Here is a 17,882-nt window from a genome sequence, read left to right as displayed (position 1 = left end):
AAAAAAAAAAAAAAAAGGAAAGGATTTTGCTTAGGTAATACACAAAGTAGGATTTGGTCTGAAAATTTTCCAGTGATATGATTTTGGCTTCTTTTCCTGCCTTCCTGTGTTCCCCCAGGAAAACCCAGTGACTGTCTTAAATAGACATCAGGTAGAGCAGACAAATGGAGCTTTGTTTGCTGAGTCCATCTTAACTGGTTTTGATGATCCCTTCCCAGGATGAAGAAACAGCTTTAGCTGAGGACTCTGATGGATAAACGTACAAAGCTTTCAGGATAAGTGAGATAAAATTGTAAGAAATTGGAAGTGTGAATATATATACTCCAACTGGTTGAATTTGAAGGCTCAGAGAGAACATAGGGAGCTAGTACTAGTTATTTCTGCTTGTGTTCCAGGTGGTAATGATCAGTGTTCACATGGTTGGGGCTTTGCATTTCGGAGTTCTTTATAGTCCTGTATTGCAGATGTTTTTCCCAAGGCCTCAGAAAGTTCATATGTTTTAAAAGTCCTTTAGTGCAATTGCTAAATCTGGTTTTCATTAGGAAGGACTCCACAGATGCCCTTTTTAAACTTTTGCACTTGGTAGACTCAGACTGTTTCTCTCCCATATTTTTTTTTCTCTGGCTTTTGCATTTGAAAGAAGACTGGAGGATTAATGACAGGTACATTGATCTGGAGAAGCATCAGCTCCGGAGTAATTATTTAAATAGCCTATTCATTATAAAGGTTGGGGTAGTTGTTCGTATCAGATTTAATATAAATCTGGAAGTATTCTCTAAATTACAGTCCGGTCTTAACCATAACTGGAATAGACAGTACCACAGTGCTTGAAGCTGAGGGAAGTCACACTAGTCAGCTACTCTTTGCTACTCCTTTGGTACTTGGTACCTTTGGTACTTTGGTACTCCTGATTAATTTCTTTGGGAGACTTTCTCCTGTGCAGCATTTACCTCTGCTCTAGTAACCTTCACAGTTAGTCCTTGGAGAAAAAGAGGGAGAATGAGCAATGAGAGGAAAGGTAGGTGGGGGACAGCATCTAACTATTTTTTCTCATCCCTAACGGGCCTTGCTGTCCTTTCTAGTTTTTATTACCTAATGCCATTGCATCACTGGAAGGGAAACCTCTGACTGTCCTGCTTTACTTGCCCCAGACGGGAGAACAGCAAATGTGAATTATGAGAACTGAAATTGAACCTAGTCCTTGTCGGCTTTATACTTCTAAATGAAAGTTTTTGTCGTACTTAAAACATCTCAAATGGATAAATTTCTATAGTTTGTTCATGAGTAAGTAAGAACAGCTGTATCATTTTATTGAAAGTTGGCTCCAAACAAACAAAACAAAACAAAAAAATTCAAGGCTGGGGTATATCTAATGCCAAATTTCACCCTGGAGTGAATTTTTATGAGTTATAAACTCCTGCCATTTATAATGGAAATTCTGACAGCTCTTTAACTATTTCATTGCGAAAGTACGTCTGCAGTACTTCAGTGGAAGGAACACATTCTCTTTCAGTCTGGCTTCATGTCTTGACTTCGCTGTTTTGGTTGTTACTGCAAATCTCTCCATAACTGTTTGGACTATTACAGCACTCAACTCTCTGATGCATCCTATTATCAGATATCATTCACTTTTGAAGAATAATGCTGCAGTCATCCCCTTCTGTAAATATGTTGACTGGATGAATATATTGGAACATAAGACATAAATAGTCATTTTGTCATTTTTTTCTTCACTCCGTTTTCTAAGAAGGCTCTTTGGGTGTATGCTTTTTTCAAATGATTTCAGTTATTTTTCCTTTTGTCAGTGAGTATTTTCTAAGTTATTTCAGGTCTTCAATGAATAATATCTGACCAACGGATAATATGAAGACTTTTGCAATGTATAATCCCTAGGGTTGAGGACAGATTAGACCATGAGAGCAAACAGCATATGCTACACAGAGAGGAGCTCTGCACTGAATAAGAGCAGAGAGATGAAACAGAAAGTGTGGGAAAAGATACAAGTGTAAATCCAGGGTATCACTGGAGAAGATCTTTCTTTTCCAACTGATGTTGCAGAATTCCACCACTGCTCTGTAATATCTCAGTCTGAAGCTTGCTCTATTGTTTATAAATGCAAGACCCCCATCTAGCTGATTAAATGGGAGTGTTATGTGCACAGGAATACTGGGCACAGCTCTAGACAGAAGGTTAAATTATTTGAATGTGATAATGATGAAACCTAGATGTAAAACTAGCGGTGAAAAAAAATACTGTAGCATTTCTTCTTTAAGCAATGTAGGTTAGCTTCGAAAATAGACAAAAAGTACAAAAGTCAGGCATGCACTGGGGGAAAAAAAAGGAAAGAGTTATGCTAGGGCTCTACCCCTCTCAGTTGTTTCTTCACCCTTTTTCTTTTCCTCCTTCTCTCACTCTATCAGTACCTTGACTTCTGGCAGCTTAGAGAGGCTATGGTTAATAGAGTGCAGTACAGCTGTAACATGTCCTTTAAATAGCAAAAATATCCCTGAGAGGTATCGAGTATTTTATGCTTTATTATTAAATTGAGCTAAATGATTTATACCATTTCTAAGTACTCTCATGTCCTCCTCTGAACTCACTTCATACGGACTCGGTCCTGAAGCACTTTGCTGCACAGTGTAGTGGCTGTAAGAGGTGGTTCTCATAATTTTTTAAAAGCACATCTAAGACACTTCTAGAAGTTTCCGTGTAACATGTTTCTATAAACAGATGGTGTGAAACAATGGTTTTATTAATGCTTACTTGGATTGACCTGGCGTGTCTCTGAGTTCTACTCTCACAAATAACGTTCCAGTTCAGAATGATGAAACATTTATGTTCTCCATAATGTCACGTATTACACATTTATAAATGCATTAGAGGTGGCTAACCAACAAAAATTATAATGAAAATTTTGCTTGGATTGGAAAGCAAGGGGTAAAACGTCATCCTCCTTTAATCTACTTACTTGCAGTCTGATGCTTACTGAACAATTTAATAAACATTGTACTAGTGGATGGCGGTCAGTATGTGTATTTGGATGTCTCTCTGAGGTAATAGGTTCTATACTGATTTATCAGCTCCTGCTTATTGTTATCATCATCTGAGTTTAGCAACATTGTTCTTCTGATTGGGCCCCTGTCCTATAACGTGGCTTCTGTTTAAAGTGCTGAACTGTGAGATGTTTGCAAATGTGAGAGCTGACTTTCAAACTGAGATAATTGCTGACATTCTTTATCTTTTTTGGCATCATTTTCAATAAATGTGTTTTTCTGCTCTAGGAAAGCAAGATTATAAGAAAACCAGACCTATGTTAAGAGCAACAAGATTAAAAGCAGAAGCCAAGAAAACTGCACTAGGCGTGAAGGTAGAATTCTCTTTGATAGCTTATTCCACCTTTGTGTATTTGTTGTTTCTTTTCCCCATAGATGTGCTGCATGAATATTGATTTCTGAGAGATATTGTTTATGACACTTCAAAATCTAAGTGGAATGCCAGAATCTAAAATATTTATGATGGATTGCTTTTACTTAACCCCAAAATAACTAGAATAGTGGAAACACTAAAAGGTAGTCCAAGTTCTTGTTATGATGCATATTTACTTTAATGCCAAAATATTGTGCGCTTAGAAAATTGATCTTTTTGGGGTGCCACTCTACACACAAATGCTTTGACTAGTTCATATTGTTACAAAATTGACAGTAAATGACTTCTTTCTTCCTCTTCCTTCCCTATACCCAGGAGTAATTTAAAGACAAGGTTTGATAAGTGTTGTAAATTCACAGCATCATTATTTTAGTCTACATCCATGTGTACTGCCTCTGACTTGGAAACAGAAGGCTTAAGTAAGAACAAAACACCTGGAGAGATACTGAGCTTTATTTTGGAAATGTGTCTTTTTCAGGAAGTTATGAGGTATAATAATGGCCAATTGATCATGACTGTGAATGTGAACAAGGAGGACAATTAGGAATACTCTATGCTATCTACTGTTCTGTATCATCAAAATTGAATTTGCTGAACGTACATTATTTTATCTAGGTTGCATTTGATTTTTTTCCATCCAACTTTTTTTTTTTTTTTCTTTTGAATCAAAGTGATGCCCAATTAACTTAGCAGCAAGGATAAAAAATGTGTAAAATAATTATTAAAAAAGATTAGATAGCTGGGTATTCTAATGAAAGAAACTTCAGAAATGTTAAAAGGAGAACATTTTATTGTATCTGGCAGATGAGAAATCAGTTTTTTCAAGTTATAGCTTATAGCAAATGCCAAGGTATTACTACCAAGCTGTAACAGCTGTTGAGCTGCCAGATGATGTATTTGGTTGTCTTCCAGAATTTGCTATTATAATCATGAAACAGTGCTTTCTTTTTGCTCCTGATTGCTGATCTCGATCAAGCATTACCGTGCGATGCAGTATGTTTTCACAACATAATCTCCTCAGTTAGTGCTGTGTGTCAGGTTTTAATGAGAAAAAGTAGATTGCCTTTTTTGTTTAAAGGATAGATTATTAACCTTTTGTGTTTGATGTTTTTTTCCTTCCCTTATTAAATTTTGCTTTTTCTTTTCATTTTACTTTCAATGCATTGACCTTTTAAAAGTGATGTTCTACTTGGAGACTTTTAGTGTACAGCTTAGTTCTTCAGAAATGTACAAGTTTTATGCATATGTCATAGAAGTGAGAAAAATAGGAGCCTTAGTCCTCAAAACATGTTTGTTTCCTTTGTTCTTAATTCTTACTTGAAAGCAAATTGAAGGAGAATGGAAAAGCATATGTGTAATCGTATGTATCGTGAAACTCAAACATTAGTGAACAAGAACAAGAATTGTTTATTCTGTACAAATGTGTTCCTGCATATTTTAGTAGAATGCCAGCGTTGTTGCACTTAAGAATGACTTTTGCCATCAACATGTGAATGTGCTCTCTAGTATGTGGGGTGTTGTGTTCTTGGGGTAATCCTAATTGAAATGTTTTAGGTTTGCAATTCTGCCTCCGTGAAAGGAAGAAAGGATGGAAAAGAAAGGGAGAAAGAATGGAAGAGAGGAAGAAAAAAGATTGTTTAAGATGATGTCTTCTGACTGTAAAGTCTCTTGCACACATGGGCCTTAAAATATGACTGATCATCTTCAAACAGATCACGGTCATTTGCCTTGCTTCCTAATTGCTGAGAAAAGCTGACAGAGCTTAAGCAAAAGGGAAGGGAAGGTGGACACCAGGGATGTGCTTATGGGGAAGGAAGGCAAGGCCTTTCTGTGTGTCCTTCTCACTGAGCCTGCTTAATGCAAACAGCCTTAGACTTGCTAAGTGTTACAGTACTTTCACCAGGATAATGAGAGTCCCTGTAGAGTAAAACTCTGCCCTTCCACTGACCAAACCTGTGCTGCTCAGCACAGCAATTAGGTAAACTTACACCTCTTTCTGTTTCTCAGTGACAACACTTCAGCTTGCTTTATTCCTTCAGCTGGGAGAGGCTGCTTGGTGATGTGCCTCTGTGTCCCTGGGGAGCACCCTCCCAAGCTGACCTTCTCTCTCAGACAAGGATTGCTTTGCTCCATCGATCCTTGAGTTCCTCTCTCTGCCCAAGAGCAATCTTATGGCAGATATTTTCATCCTCCACACCAATCCAAAATACTGCTATTTTGTCATCTGGATAAATTTGGAAATGAGAATTTCTTGAAATCTCCTTGGTGTTAAACCATTCTTATGCCTCTGACAACCAAAAAAAGCAGAAGATTTGAGGTCTCATTATGATATATACATTAGTAAAACTATTTTGAGGCTAAATGCACATTACTTTAATTGTTTGTTTCCTAATATTCCAAGCTTTCAGTGTGCCTGAGCTCCTCATTTGGGAAGATACTGTCACAGCTGTCGCTTCACGTTAGCAAAGTTAGCATGGTTCACCTTCCTAAGGGTGAGAATTTTGTATTTTTATGTGATGCAGACTCTGATTCTGTGACAGTTGATTAACTTCAGTCTGTGTTGAGGAAAGAAAAGTGATATAATTACAGAGCAATGTAATAAGTAGGCAGCACTTTAAACAGAAGTGTCCACGGTTCTTGTTAAACATTTGAAAAAACACACACATTTGTGTATTCACCTTTTATTGTTTATCTGTGTTTGGTACACTATGCAGTATGCAGCACTTCAAAATATATTAACACTTTCGTAGAAAAAACCTAATTGGCTTTTTAAATTACTGTAGAGGAAATATATCTTTGTCATACGATATGTAGAAGTAGAAGCTCTCTAGGAAAGGGGGATATTTTTGATAACCTTTGATAATTCCACTTACAACATTTAAACTATTGATACCTCTAGCACTGTTTTCTACCAGGATTTAATTCACAGGGAGAACAACCACTCGTTGTAAGCACAAGTATTTAGGGAGAAAGAGAAGAGGACTGGAAAACGGAGGAGGGATGTAGTCCTCAATACGTATCAAGATAATAAAATTCAGCTGTTGTGTATTTCACCACAAGAGCTGACAACATTTGCTTTAAAAAGTCCCTATAAATGACATAAAACTTTCGAGAACCAATCCCCTGGAGATCCTTCACATTTCATCGCTGGCATACTAATTAGCTTGTCTTGTCAAACTTTGATTGCCTTGTCATTTTAATGCAAGGTTTAAAGTAACAAAGTTTCTTTCAGTCACTGCCATTTAGTACTTTTTAATTTCCCCAATGAGAGATTTTATACATGTTGATAATGTCAGAGAAGTAGCTAAGCACTAATAACAACCGAAAGTTAGTTCAAGCAAGGTGACCACGCTAGCATTTGGTGTATAATATTTGTTCTTCAAATATGTTTAAAAATTGGATATTATAACAGAGCTATTGTACAAGCTCTGTTTGTATGTGCGACGCTAATTGCAGATGGTTCCAAATATATAGTGTCACTTGGAAAAGCAGGACCCCGTCTCAAGAAACAACTCAGAGGGAAAGCAATATGCTAGATGTCTCCTGGTGTTAGCATAGGGCAAAATTCTTTGTAGCAGTAACAAAAAAGAAGCCTCTGGGCCTTCTCTGTGTGGGTGTTTTGTTGTCCTTCAGCTCATGCTGATGGATGCCCACCTGGTCGTGCTGGCCAGGTGAAGCAGCAAGGGCTCTACATTGTCAATGCTAACTCTGCTTTTTATGAGTGAAGGAAGTGGTGCCAGCAGGAGGGTGGTGAGAAGAAAATAGTTTGAGGATTGTGCAAGTTCAGCCCTGAATAGCTGGAGTTTTGTAGGCAGAAGCCACTAGTAATGGGAATTCTTGAGGGAAGATTGTTTTCACAGGCTGCAAGAATGAATCAGTGGTCCATGGGATAAATGATGAAGTTTTCTCTCTTGGTGAAAGGCAGACACAAATCTGAACGGTAGTTTTTTACACCCACTTGCAAAGACATAATCAACTGCAGAATAGCACTCCATAGAGAATTATTAGCAATACAGTACATTGATTGTGCTAAGGAAAAAATGCTTCCTAGCTAAGTGTGAGCTTACTGTCTGTCATTCTTTTGCATATCTGCTTAATCTATTGTTTATCTAGCTAGCTCACTATTAAGAGTTTATCTCATCTGGAATAAGTTATGTATGAACAGATAACAAAACATTCCTAGTATATTTTGGCAAAGGGTGTTCTCTGATTTCACGCTGTTCATAATCTGCTAAGTTAGTGGACTACATTTGCCAAGATATGTTGGGAATACAGTTTCATAGCTTTGCAGAAATTAAGGGCATGAGGGACTATTAGATCATTTGATCTGGCTTCTATGTGCTACAGATCATAAAATTTCATCCAGATACCTTCAAGGAAATCCAAGCACTTTGCTATGGCCAAAATACTGTGTCTCCAAATTGGTTTATGTGTTTCACATAAAGAGCAGGGCAGCTTAATGTGCCACCAGTGAACAAAGCGTGATATTCCTAGTGATCCCAGCAGTCATACTTTGATCCCTGACCTTGAAATGGAAGGGACAGAGAGGAAAAATGCACAAAGTGAAAAGTAAAATCATATTGCTCCCATCTGACCCTGGCCTGACCTGTACACTTAAGCACAATAATCATGGTGGCTTTCAACTTTGAACAAGATGCACCAGGCAGAAGCTTAGGAGGATTTTCTGTACTGTCTCGGAGCAGTGGTCTATCTTTCTCAGGCTTTGGCATCAGTTATGATCAATCTCTAACACTTCAAAGGATTCCTGAGATATCTCAGGAATGAAATCAGTACAATTAAAAGGAAAATCATAGAATCACAGAATGGCTTGGATTGGAAGGGACCCCAAGGATCAATTTCCAGTCCCCCTGCCACGCAGGGCCACCAACTTCCAATCCGGTACTAGACCAGGCTGCCCAGGGCCCCATTCATTTCATCCACAGTCTGTCTGGGCAGCCTGTTCCAGCACCTCACCACTCTTTCTGTGAAGAACTTCCCCCTGACATGCAATCTAAACCTTCCCTCCTTGAACTTAAAACCATTCCCCCTTGTCCTATATCAGTTTACCCTTGTAGAAAGTTGATTTCCCTCATTTTTATGATCCCCTTTTTAATACTGAAGTGTTGCTCCAGCCCCCTGATCATCTTCATGGCCCTCCTCTGGATCCTCTCCATCAGGTCTAAATTTCTTGGAAGAGAAGGAAACTGTTTGATCCTCTATAAAAAAGTCTGAAGCACAAAAGCATGAACTATCATCATTTTGAACAGCGTAGTGCTCCAGAAGCTGCGAATACAGCACTGGCCATGTCAGCATCCCAGTCATCCCATGACCCTGAAGGAGGAAAGCAATCAGCTTCCAAGACTAGCAGCAGGGATTTCCTTTAGCATTCGTCCGAGTTGAAGCATTCTTCCCAATAGCTAAAGAATATATACTTCATGCTATTTTATTTTGTTGAGAAACATTATAAAAGATGTACAGCCATGGAAGTCCAATATTCTTCCAAAGAGGCAACTCAAAATTTCAATCATTCCTGTTCTTAGCAAACGGCATCTTATTTCAAGACTTAGCTTGAGACCTTATCTAACCTCAGCTGGACCTTGAGATGTTCCTATAAGCAAGGTAGTAAGACCTCACACTGTGAAGCATCTTACTTAAATACAGGTATATGGAATATATAGTTACATGTTGTAACCAGGCTACCTCTCATTCTTCTCTATAATAGAATAAATACCAGTCATCTCCCTACTGGAAATCTCTTTCCACATCTAGAGAATCACACTGAAGGAGTGGTTGCCCCTTAAATTATGAGACTATTTTAGAGTCAGAGGGTTTCAAGGCAGAATCTTTCACACTGTATGTACTGCCTACATCTTCGATAACTTTATATATTACCTTGTGTTTAGCTATGTTAAAATGAATCCTGCTGCTTTGTGATCACATAGCCAGATGTTTTAGGTGACTTTGTAATAGTACTTTGTCTTCATTATTTGAAGCCATAACGGTCTTTGTGCCATCTGAAAATTTTAATTATCAAAATTACTCATAGAAGTTAATTTTTGCTACCTTGTATTAGATGTAGAATCTCCTGCATTAAGGATGTAGGTCCTGGGTTTTCTGGGCAGCCTGGTCTGGTGGCTGGCAACCATGCATGTAGCAGGGAGGTTGAAATTAGATGATCATTCTGGTTCTTTTCAACTCAGGCTATTCTGTGATTCTGAAGCTGCCATGTCATCGATGTCAACAATCATTGTTAGTTATTATTTCTAACCTTGTAAAAAATAGTTACAGTGAATGCCCAAATAAATCCTTCCACTTAGAAATAATATGTGGAATAACAAGATTTATTTTCAAGTCCATGTACCATTATTTTTGTTCTATATAAGTATCCTTGATCCGAATGCTTTTCCTCTTATCCCTTTTCAGAAATTACTTGGGATAGTTAAACATTTCAGAGACAGAAATCTGTGGTAATCTTTCACCTGGTTTTAAGATGGTATCAGTTAAAAAAGGTACACTTCTCTTTGGAGGACAGTAAAATGTAAGTTTAGATGTAAAAAATCCAAAATTTCCTGAGTGTGTCACTACTCTTTACTTGTGGTATATGATAGTGTCATACACAGCGTCCAGATTTGCGTTGCCATAGCCAACATTTTTTTCCTCATCTGGTCCTTCATTTTTTTCATGCCCTGTTTAAGCTCATTTAGATCCCAATTCTGCAATTTATTCCATCAAAGCAAATCTGAGGACATTACATGAGCATTTTTGCATGAGAGACATAAATCTAACAAAAAATGATAGGAGAATTAAATCTATGGTATCCCATGATGGCACGTGTTTCCTTTATGGAAGAAGTTTCTGACAAAGTTACCTAAGCTGAAATCAGTAGAGTTCTACAGAAAATATTGAAAGTATTAGAAAATATAGTAGAAAATTGTGTTCCTTTTACAGGTGTCTGACCGTATTTTGGAGTTTGAGATCAGGGATGTTATTTCCTAACATGCTTATGAAAGAAAAGAAAAAAAAAAAAAAAAAGAGGGAGAAAAAGCCCTGTGATCATTTTAAGTTTATTTCTATTGGACTTTTTTCTGTGTTGGTTAATTATTCATGTTGAAATCGTCTGAGTAAATGGATTTTACAGAGCGGTGATAGGGATGATCCATAACGTGCAAGAGAATGGGAACTATATATGCTGAGCGGGGAGTATTTTAACATTTCATTTCTATGCATGGCTTAAAATACAAATAGCAAAGCCTGATAAGTATAAAACAAATTAGAATGACAATATGTACTGTTGTTGCAAATACAGTGCAGTGGTGTAGCATCTCATTTGCTACTTACATTGCAAAATTTATGTTTCTAAAAGTTCATAAATTGGATACAATTCTTAAGAGACTGCATATCCCTATCTGAGAGCCAGGCATCCTTTGTTGGACTATTTATTTTAGATTTTTGTTTCTCGGCCTTCTTCAGTAACTCAGAATTAAGGTGCTTGCATAGTTCTCAGACTAGGAGTTTCAATAAGGCCTGTCATTCCCAGGGTTAGCAAATGCTGATCCAGGCTCCTTCCTAATGCCTGTGTGAGGAAAGTAATGTTCTCTCACATTATTCACTGCAAAACTTAGGCAGAGAGGAATTGAAGAGCTGCTCTCATCAAAGCAGATACTGAGAATAAAATCAAAATTGTCCCTGTTCCACTTCCCAGAATACAAATCTTTAGTGCAGACGTTCCCAGAATTTAGCTGCTGCTACCGCAGAATTCCATAGGGGAAAGAGGACAGAAGGGAGAGGGGCAGAGGACTTACTGTAAAGCAGAAAGGACAGCAAGTGTGGCATCCAAACGAGGGAAAAACTTTTTAATACCAGAATGAATTTGCTCTGTGTCAAGTGTGAACGGTGCCTGCATTGCACGGTTTTGTTGTCCACTCTGCTGAGCAGATGGAGCTTGCAGTTGTATGTCACTTGTTTATTACATCCTCTTAAGATTAGTAGCTGTGTGGCCAGATGGGTCTGGGAGCACAGCTGCGGATACAAGGAAATAAATGAAACCTGTCTGATGCTGCCGTGCCCTTTTGTGAGATACTGACGTGTTGCAACTGCAACAAAGCAAAATCACTTTCTTTAATATTTTAGTGAATTAGATGCATTTTCTTTAATCAAATCATATGAAAACAGGAAAGGAAGGCTCAGAGGGTAGTGAGGAAAGATAAGAGGAAAAGGGTAGTGAGGAAAGTAAGAGGAAAATGTTGAAATCTTCAGCAAACAGCCTCAGCCAATTTACAGGATCAATTTTAATGTAAAATAAATTCCAAGTGCACATCAATTAATCATCCACATAAAATGTAAAGCAAAAGTTTCTATAGAGCAAAGACTCCCATAGAGCATACACCAAGGCAGTAGTATTTCAAAGTTTATTAGATGGCATATGTTGAATTATTGATCCAACATTCTGATAAACTATATAATGCATTTATGTAAATGCAAATGAAGTGCTGTTCTCTAGAAGAGTGCCAGATAATGGGCTAGACTTTAAAAAGTGAAACTAACACACTTTTAACTCCTTCATGGCAGTAGATGTTTTCAAAGTCAGTCCCAAAGCAACCGCAAACTGGTAGATCCTGAAGGGGGTCCATCCTGTGGAATAGATCTCTACACCTGACCTGTGTATAGACCCATCATCTGTACTCCACTCATAGTCTTAAGGCATTTTTGGAGAGTATTTGTGTGACTTTTTTGACATCTTGTTTGGGACACAAGGAATCTTACACTCAACAGAGTCAGATGCTTTCTTGTAGCTGAAAAGGTTGTCTGATAGTCTAGATGAACTACAGCTGTCTCCTTTCAGTCCCACTCGCAGAGTAATGTTGACTCACCATTTTCTGCACCAATTCAGGTTACTTGCTATAAATGCACTGAACTGTTTTACTCATCTCCTTTTAAATATATTGGTGTGTTGTTCTGATGCAGACGATCTGTAGGTTAGCCTGAAGCTGAGATTTTGAGGGAAGATTATTACTTCTTTTTGAAGAAGAAGGATAGTTTGTGGAGGTGGGCAAACTCACCTGAAGGAACATAGGGTTTTTTTTTTCCCAAATTCATGTTTCTGCTTTTATTGTCTAACAAAATGACAGTCAACACTGTAAGAAGCGTGTGGTGCTTTCCTGGAAAATAAAAACTTAAAAATGTGAAACGCTCTGACATTGGAAATGGTGTTAAAAAGAGGATGTTCACACCCTGATTTGTTTTATGAGATGTAAAGTTGAAGTTTTTACTGAGTCCAGCCTTAAGTTAGATTATGATGATAGGCGTTCACATAATGAGTATGGTTTTTCAGTACAAAAGCATTTTTCTGATTCTGAAAGCTGCTATAAATCATGTATACTTTGGAAGACGTTTTTATATTAATTAAGGAAGATGCAGTGAGTTGTAATATTTTATGGGAAGAGAGGCAAGTGCAAGTGCAAATTGTTGTGCTTTTTGCCTTATTGCAGAGGGGAAGGAAGAAAAGTTTCATCCAATTCTGAAGGATTTTGTAGATCCATATTGTGATGCATGCCAGGAAGTTGGGAGGTAGAGGTAGCAATTTTCATTGACTTTCAACATACTGTGTTTGCTTCATTAAAAAATTACAAATTTGTTGGCAAAAAGCAGTAACATATTGCTAGAAAACATCAAAATTCACAGTGTAAATTCATAACTTAAATTTGTGTTCAAAACTGTGGTTCATGAGTTCCGTGTTTTCTTTTAAAAAGGAAGGGGTGGAATAATAAAAGGACATAAATCTCCCATTTCTAGGTCAAACCAAAGATCTTTAGGCCAAATATTTCTGGCGGTGTATCAAACTTGCAGAAATGTTTACTAAGTAAAATGGATTTTATAACACTCTGAAATGGTAATCAAGAAGAAATCATTATACAAAGTCTGATGTTATTTTGCTGTGCAGTATAGAATGGAAATAACAGTTAAACTTGGTTTATTTTAAATGATGATATTGTTTCTAACAGTTTCTGTCTTAATTTTTTTCTCTTATTTCTACAGGAAGTTGCCCTTGTCCTTGCAGCTATATTGGCACTTCTGTTGGCTTTTTATGCTTTCTTTTATCTTAACATTTCCAGTGAAGTTGACCTTGATCTGGATCCAGATGAAAACTAGCAGATGCAATGAATCTATCATCAAGATTTCTTCAGCTTGAACAAGACTACGTAGGAACAAAGTCCCTTCACTGGGAGACAGTAAACAATGCCATTTCTTGCAGTCCAAATTCATAAGTTTTGCAGTACGTTACTTCTACATTCCAGATCTCCAGAAGAAAGGAAGAACACTCATGCCCTGCAAGCATATTTGGTTCATGCCAAAATCAGGAGCTGCAGCACAATACGGGAAGTTTATTGTTTACATTATATTTTCTCAGGCAGAGAACTTTGATGTCAAAAGACAGGTGCTATTATTATCTTGGGTATTGATGCTGACTCCGCAGGAGAAGAATCTGCCTTGACCAAATTTAGGAATCAAAGCTTCTTAATAGCTGAATTAGGTTCTTTTTCTTTTCCCAAAAGAAAGCGGAAATATCATACAAAAAAAAAAAAAAAAGAATCCTTTATTGATTTGTATTTAAAGTATATCAACCCCCCCCCTCTTTCTTTCTCTCCCTTTTTATCTTTCTTTTAAACGTGTATGCACAAATGCACTCCCAAAAGATAGAAGAAATTGTAGGAAAAAATTATCTTTTTAGAAGCAGTCTGTCACCTCCTGTATGGACTTAATTTTATGTCATCCCAGATTCTGTGTGCCCATATATCTACAGTAATCTTTTTCATTCTTTTGCCAACTGTTCAGCACACATGTGTTCTGTCAGAAATGGCACCTGGATGACAGAAGCTCTAACATTCGCATATGCCTCTGAAACACAGTTCTTTGCCTCCTGTGCTGTCTGAACTAGTGTAAATAGAAAGTTCAATCGATGTTGAATTTAATTAGTGTATTGCTCTATTATTAATAAAAAGTCAAAGTTGTATTTTAATTATAATCTGCCGGCTGGTTGTGATATCAACTTGTTCTACCTGTTTGGAGGGTATTGTAAAAAAAATGTATATTTCCAGTTATAAAATCATTTTTATCATGAAACTAATGTATGAAGTTGTGAGTATTAAGAATCCTCTCACGTATACTTCTTGTAAGTGGGAAAATCTTGGCTCCATGTCATCCTTTAGTTCTTGCAAAGTACTTTTTGGAATATGCAGTGTGGATATCATTTCTGATGCCTTTGATAACCACAAGCAACTTGAAGAAGTCGGTATGTCAAAGCAGCTGCAGGAAGCTTTAAAATTTTGGCTTTACCCTGTTCTGCTTCAGCTTTGGCATATTACTGAGCTTGTGGTTGTAAAGGATTTCTTTTGATCCTTCAAAAATGTGGTCAGTTTTTCTCTAGTTTCTTTTATTTTTGAAACCAAGAAAAGCATGGACCCACTGCTGCCAAATGTGTAAGGGAGTCAGGCGGTTTGATTTCCAGAAAAGTTGCCATAATTTTGAAGTTTTATTAGCAAACCAGCTTCTCTTAATCTTAGGTACCCATTTCAGTTTTAGTTGCAACTGTGGCATTTACTGACTTGTTCTGGAAATGCTTCACTGAGTTTCCATATAGTGATTCTGGAGACAAGGGCATACCAAACTCTAGCAACTACTATAATGGAAAGTATATTTATTTTAAATTGACACGGTCCCATTATCACCACTTAGGGAACTTAGCTCAATACAGTTAGTTTTTAAACCGTACAGTAACTATGACCAGATATGCTGTGAGTCTCTAAGGATACGCTTCTCTGTCATACTCCTCATTCACTTTACGCAGTGCAAAACAGCTCCTCTAGATGTATAGAGCACACCATCTTGCAAGAAGGATGTGAAAGAGAAATGCATACGTGCAAATATTTCTCATTTTCTAATTATGACTGTTGCAGACATTCATGTGCCTGATAGTCTGCTAATGCTCCTACAGATGACCAAACGGTTACCGACATGTTGCTTTTATGGCAAAGCATTTTCTGACACATGGCCTGCTTTTCAGTGGGGAGCAAAGCTCGTCACAAACTGTCTTCTTGGATGTGACATGCTGTTTGTTTCACCAATGCCACACCACATGTCACAGAAGCTGCAGACCTCTCCTTTTGCTTTGCATGAGCAATTTTCCTGCTCCATAAAATACTGGAAGGGTTGCTATGATAATGTTTGTGTGTAGCTCCCTGGGTGATATGCGGTCTGAGAATGATGTGTGGTTATCACCATCACACAGGTTGTCTTGTAACTTGCTTTCTGAATCAGTCGTATTAAAAAGCATGCTATTCCTACTGTCAAATTTATGAACATGATGTTCCTAGAAGATCTAATTTCCCATAATTATGACTCATAGACAAAATCCAGTGTGTGTATGTGTGTGACTGAAGCAGCTTTCCTGATTTGTGGCGTATCAATCCACATTGCCCACAAGTGCCATAGTTTGCAGCTTGTCTGTTGGCTTCATTTCAATTAGACCTTTTCATTTACATGAAAGATAAATATAATGAGAAATTTTTCTGTTGCTTAGATAAACTGGATAAATTTCTGTTCAGTGTACATAGAAATACCTGGTAAATATTGCAGCAAATACAATGATTCTCTTATCAGTCCAATAATTTCTAATGGGACCATGTCAATATTTTTTTAAAGCTAAAAGCCTCTACCTCTCATCGGATTCTTCATCCTTGGTGTTCTAAAAGGCACAGACACAACAATATTAGAATTGAAGTTATATTGTGAGCTTTCTCATTCATGAGTATCCTGAGTTCAGGATCTGATTTACTCCAAGGGGATTATAATCCAGCCTGAAGTTATTTCTGTTTTCTAGAGCATAGTGTCCATACCTGTAGGTATGTCTTGCAAATATATGGTTTATTTTACTTTGCTTATATCTCAGATTGAAATATGCCTCCTCATTTTTTTGGGACCATCTATCTTCGTATGAGTTGCTTAGTGCTTGTCTTAATAATAAATGGATTTTTACTCTCTTTGTGCTCTTGTTAATGTTGGATGTGTCACACTGAATTATATATAAATTATAAAAGACATTAAGGCAATCTAAGTAGCACAGTCTTCCAGTCTGAGCAGTGATACTCACCAGTTTTAGAATATTTGGATTATTCTAAGCATTTCTAACCCCTGAGCTCATATTAAAACTAAGTGTCGCCTATGAATACTTAAAGGACAGTAAAAGAGAGCTTTCCTTGGCATCCTACCCAATACCGATACAGCAGATCTTTTTCTGCAGACAAAGTTGTTCCGTGTACCTACCATCAACTTCAGATGGATTGGTTTTATTATAAAAATAATGCTTTGATACTGTTGTTTCAAAGACAGATTGCTGATCAACTCATTTACAGAGGAGCTCTGGCGTGACTGGGTAGTTTTTTTTCAAGGAAAATCACCTCTGGGGACAGAGTGGAATTCAGGCTGCTTGTGGAGTACATGGAATTTCTTTGAGGCAGAGGCTGTGCAGTTGATGCCTGTGCAGGGCTCTCCTGCAGTGGACAGGAGTGGATGTCCCATCTGGAAATGGCTGTGGCTAGGAAGGCACTACAACGTTCCAGCAGTGATTTTGCTCAGTAAATATTTTCTCAGCAGTTTTGCTTTCCCCTTTGATCCTACAGAAACAGAACCAGGACAGTGACCATCTCAGGACAGAACCCTCAAACTAATTTTACTTGCGCCACTGGTGAAAATTGCCAAGGAAAGGCTTTAACTCTTATTTCCTAGAGTCCGTAAATACATTTTACTGGAAGTTTAGGAAGCATGTTAAGCATTTCCCTAATGTACCCTAGAGATATATTTAAACTGTTGTTGAAGAACACTGTATTTAAAGTTCATTGCTGCAAATCATACGGATGTCATATGATTCAGGATGTGTCATGGCTCCTTCCGTTCATCAGACCAGCTGCAGCAGGGACATGTACATACATAACTGCAGTGATACACAACATGAACAAACTCAGATGTTCATTTAGGTGTACTCTGGAATAGTTGACCTAACAAGTTGTGTTTGAAAACAGCTTTTAAACCCAATCAAATGAAGGCACAGTGAAAGTCCTACAAAACTACCCATCCCATTTCCATGAAAATTGCTATGTAGGAAGAGGTTTATCTGCTGACTTAAGAAATTGTGAATGCTGCCCATTCAGGGATGAAAACATTGCTAGCTGCTCCCAGTAGACTGATGATTCATTTTGCTTTGATATGGAATTGTGCCTATAAAAGGCGTGACTGAGCCAACTGGTGATGGTCGATTGCATTTGGGACAATTCTCTGTAAAGTACTGAACTTGAAATGCAGACTATGCAAGTTAGGGTGCCAACAAACAGGTTATTACAGGTCTTGATCACATTTCAACTTTTGCAGTAGCATAATAATTAGTGGTGTTTATGACTAAGAAA

At 37.6% G+C, this 17,882-nt stretch overlaps 1 protein-coding gene across 1 annotated transcript in view; it reads left to right on the top strand.

The window, feature by feature from the left end:
- Positions 1–16,463, top strand: part of TRIQK (triple QxxK/R motif containing) — a 47,173-nt gene extending 30,710 nt beyond the window's left edge. The window contains exons 3-4 of the mRNA XM_052703389.1: positions 3,282–3,367; positions 13,462–16,463. Of these exons, the coding sequence (XP_052559349.1) occupies positions 3,282–3,367; positions 13,462–13,575 (200 nt within the window). The 3' untranslated portion in view covers positions 13,576–16,463. The remainder of the gene's footprint in view (positions 1–3,281; positions 3,368–13,461) is intronic.
- The last annotated feature ends 1,419 nt before the right edge of the window (positions 16,464–17,882 follow it).

Source organism: Tympanuchus pallidicinctus, unplaced genomic scaffold (assembly GCF_026119805.1).
Source record: "Tympanuchus pallidicinctus isolate F22 unplaced genomic scaffold, pur_lepc_1.0 scaffold5, whole genome shotgun sequence".
Lineage (NCBI taxonomy): Eukaryota > Metazoa > Chordata > Aves > Galliformes > Phasianidae > Tympanuchus > Tympanuchus pallidicinctus.
Note: the sequence above shows the minus strand (reverse complement) of the source record. Positions and strands in the feature narration are given on the sequence as shown.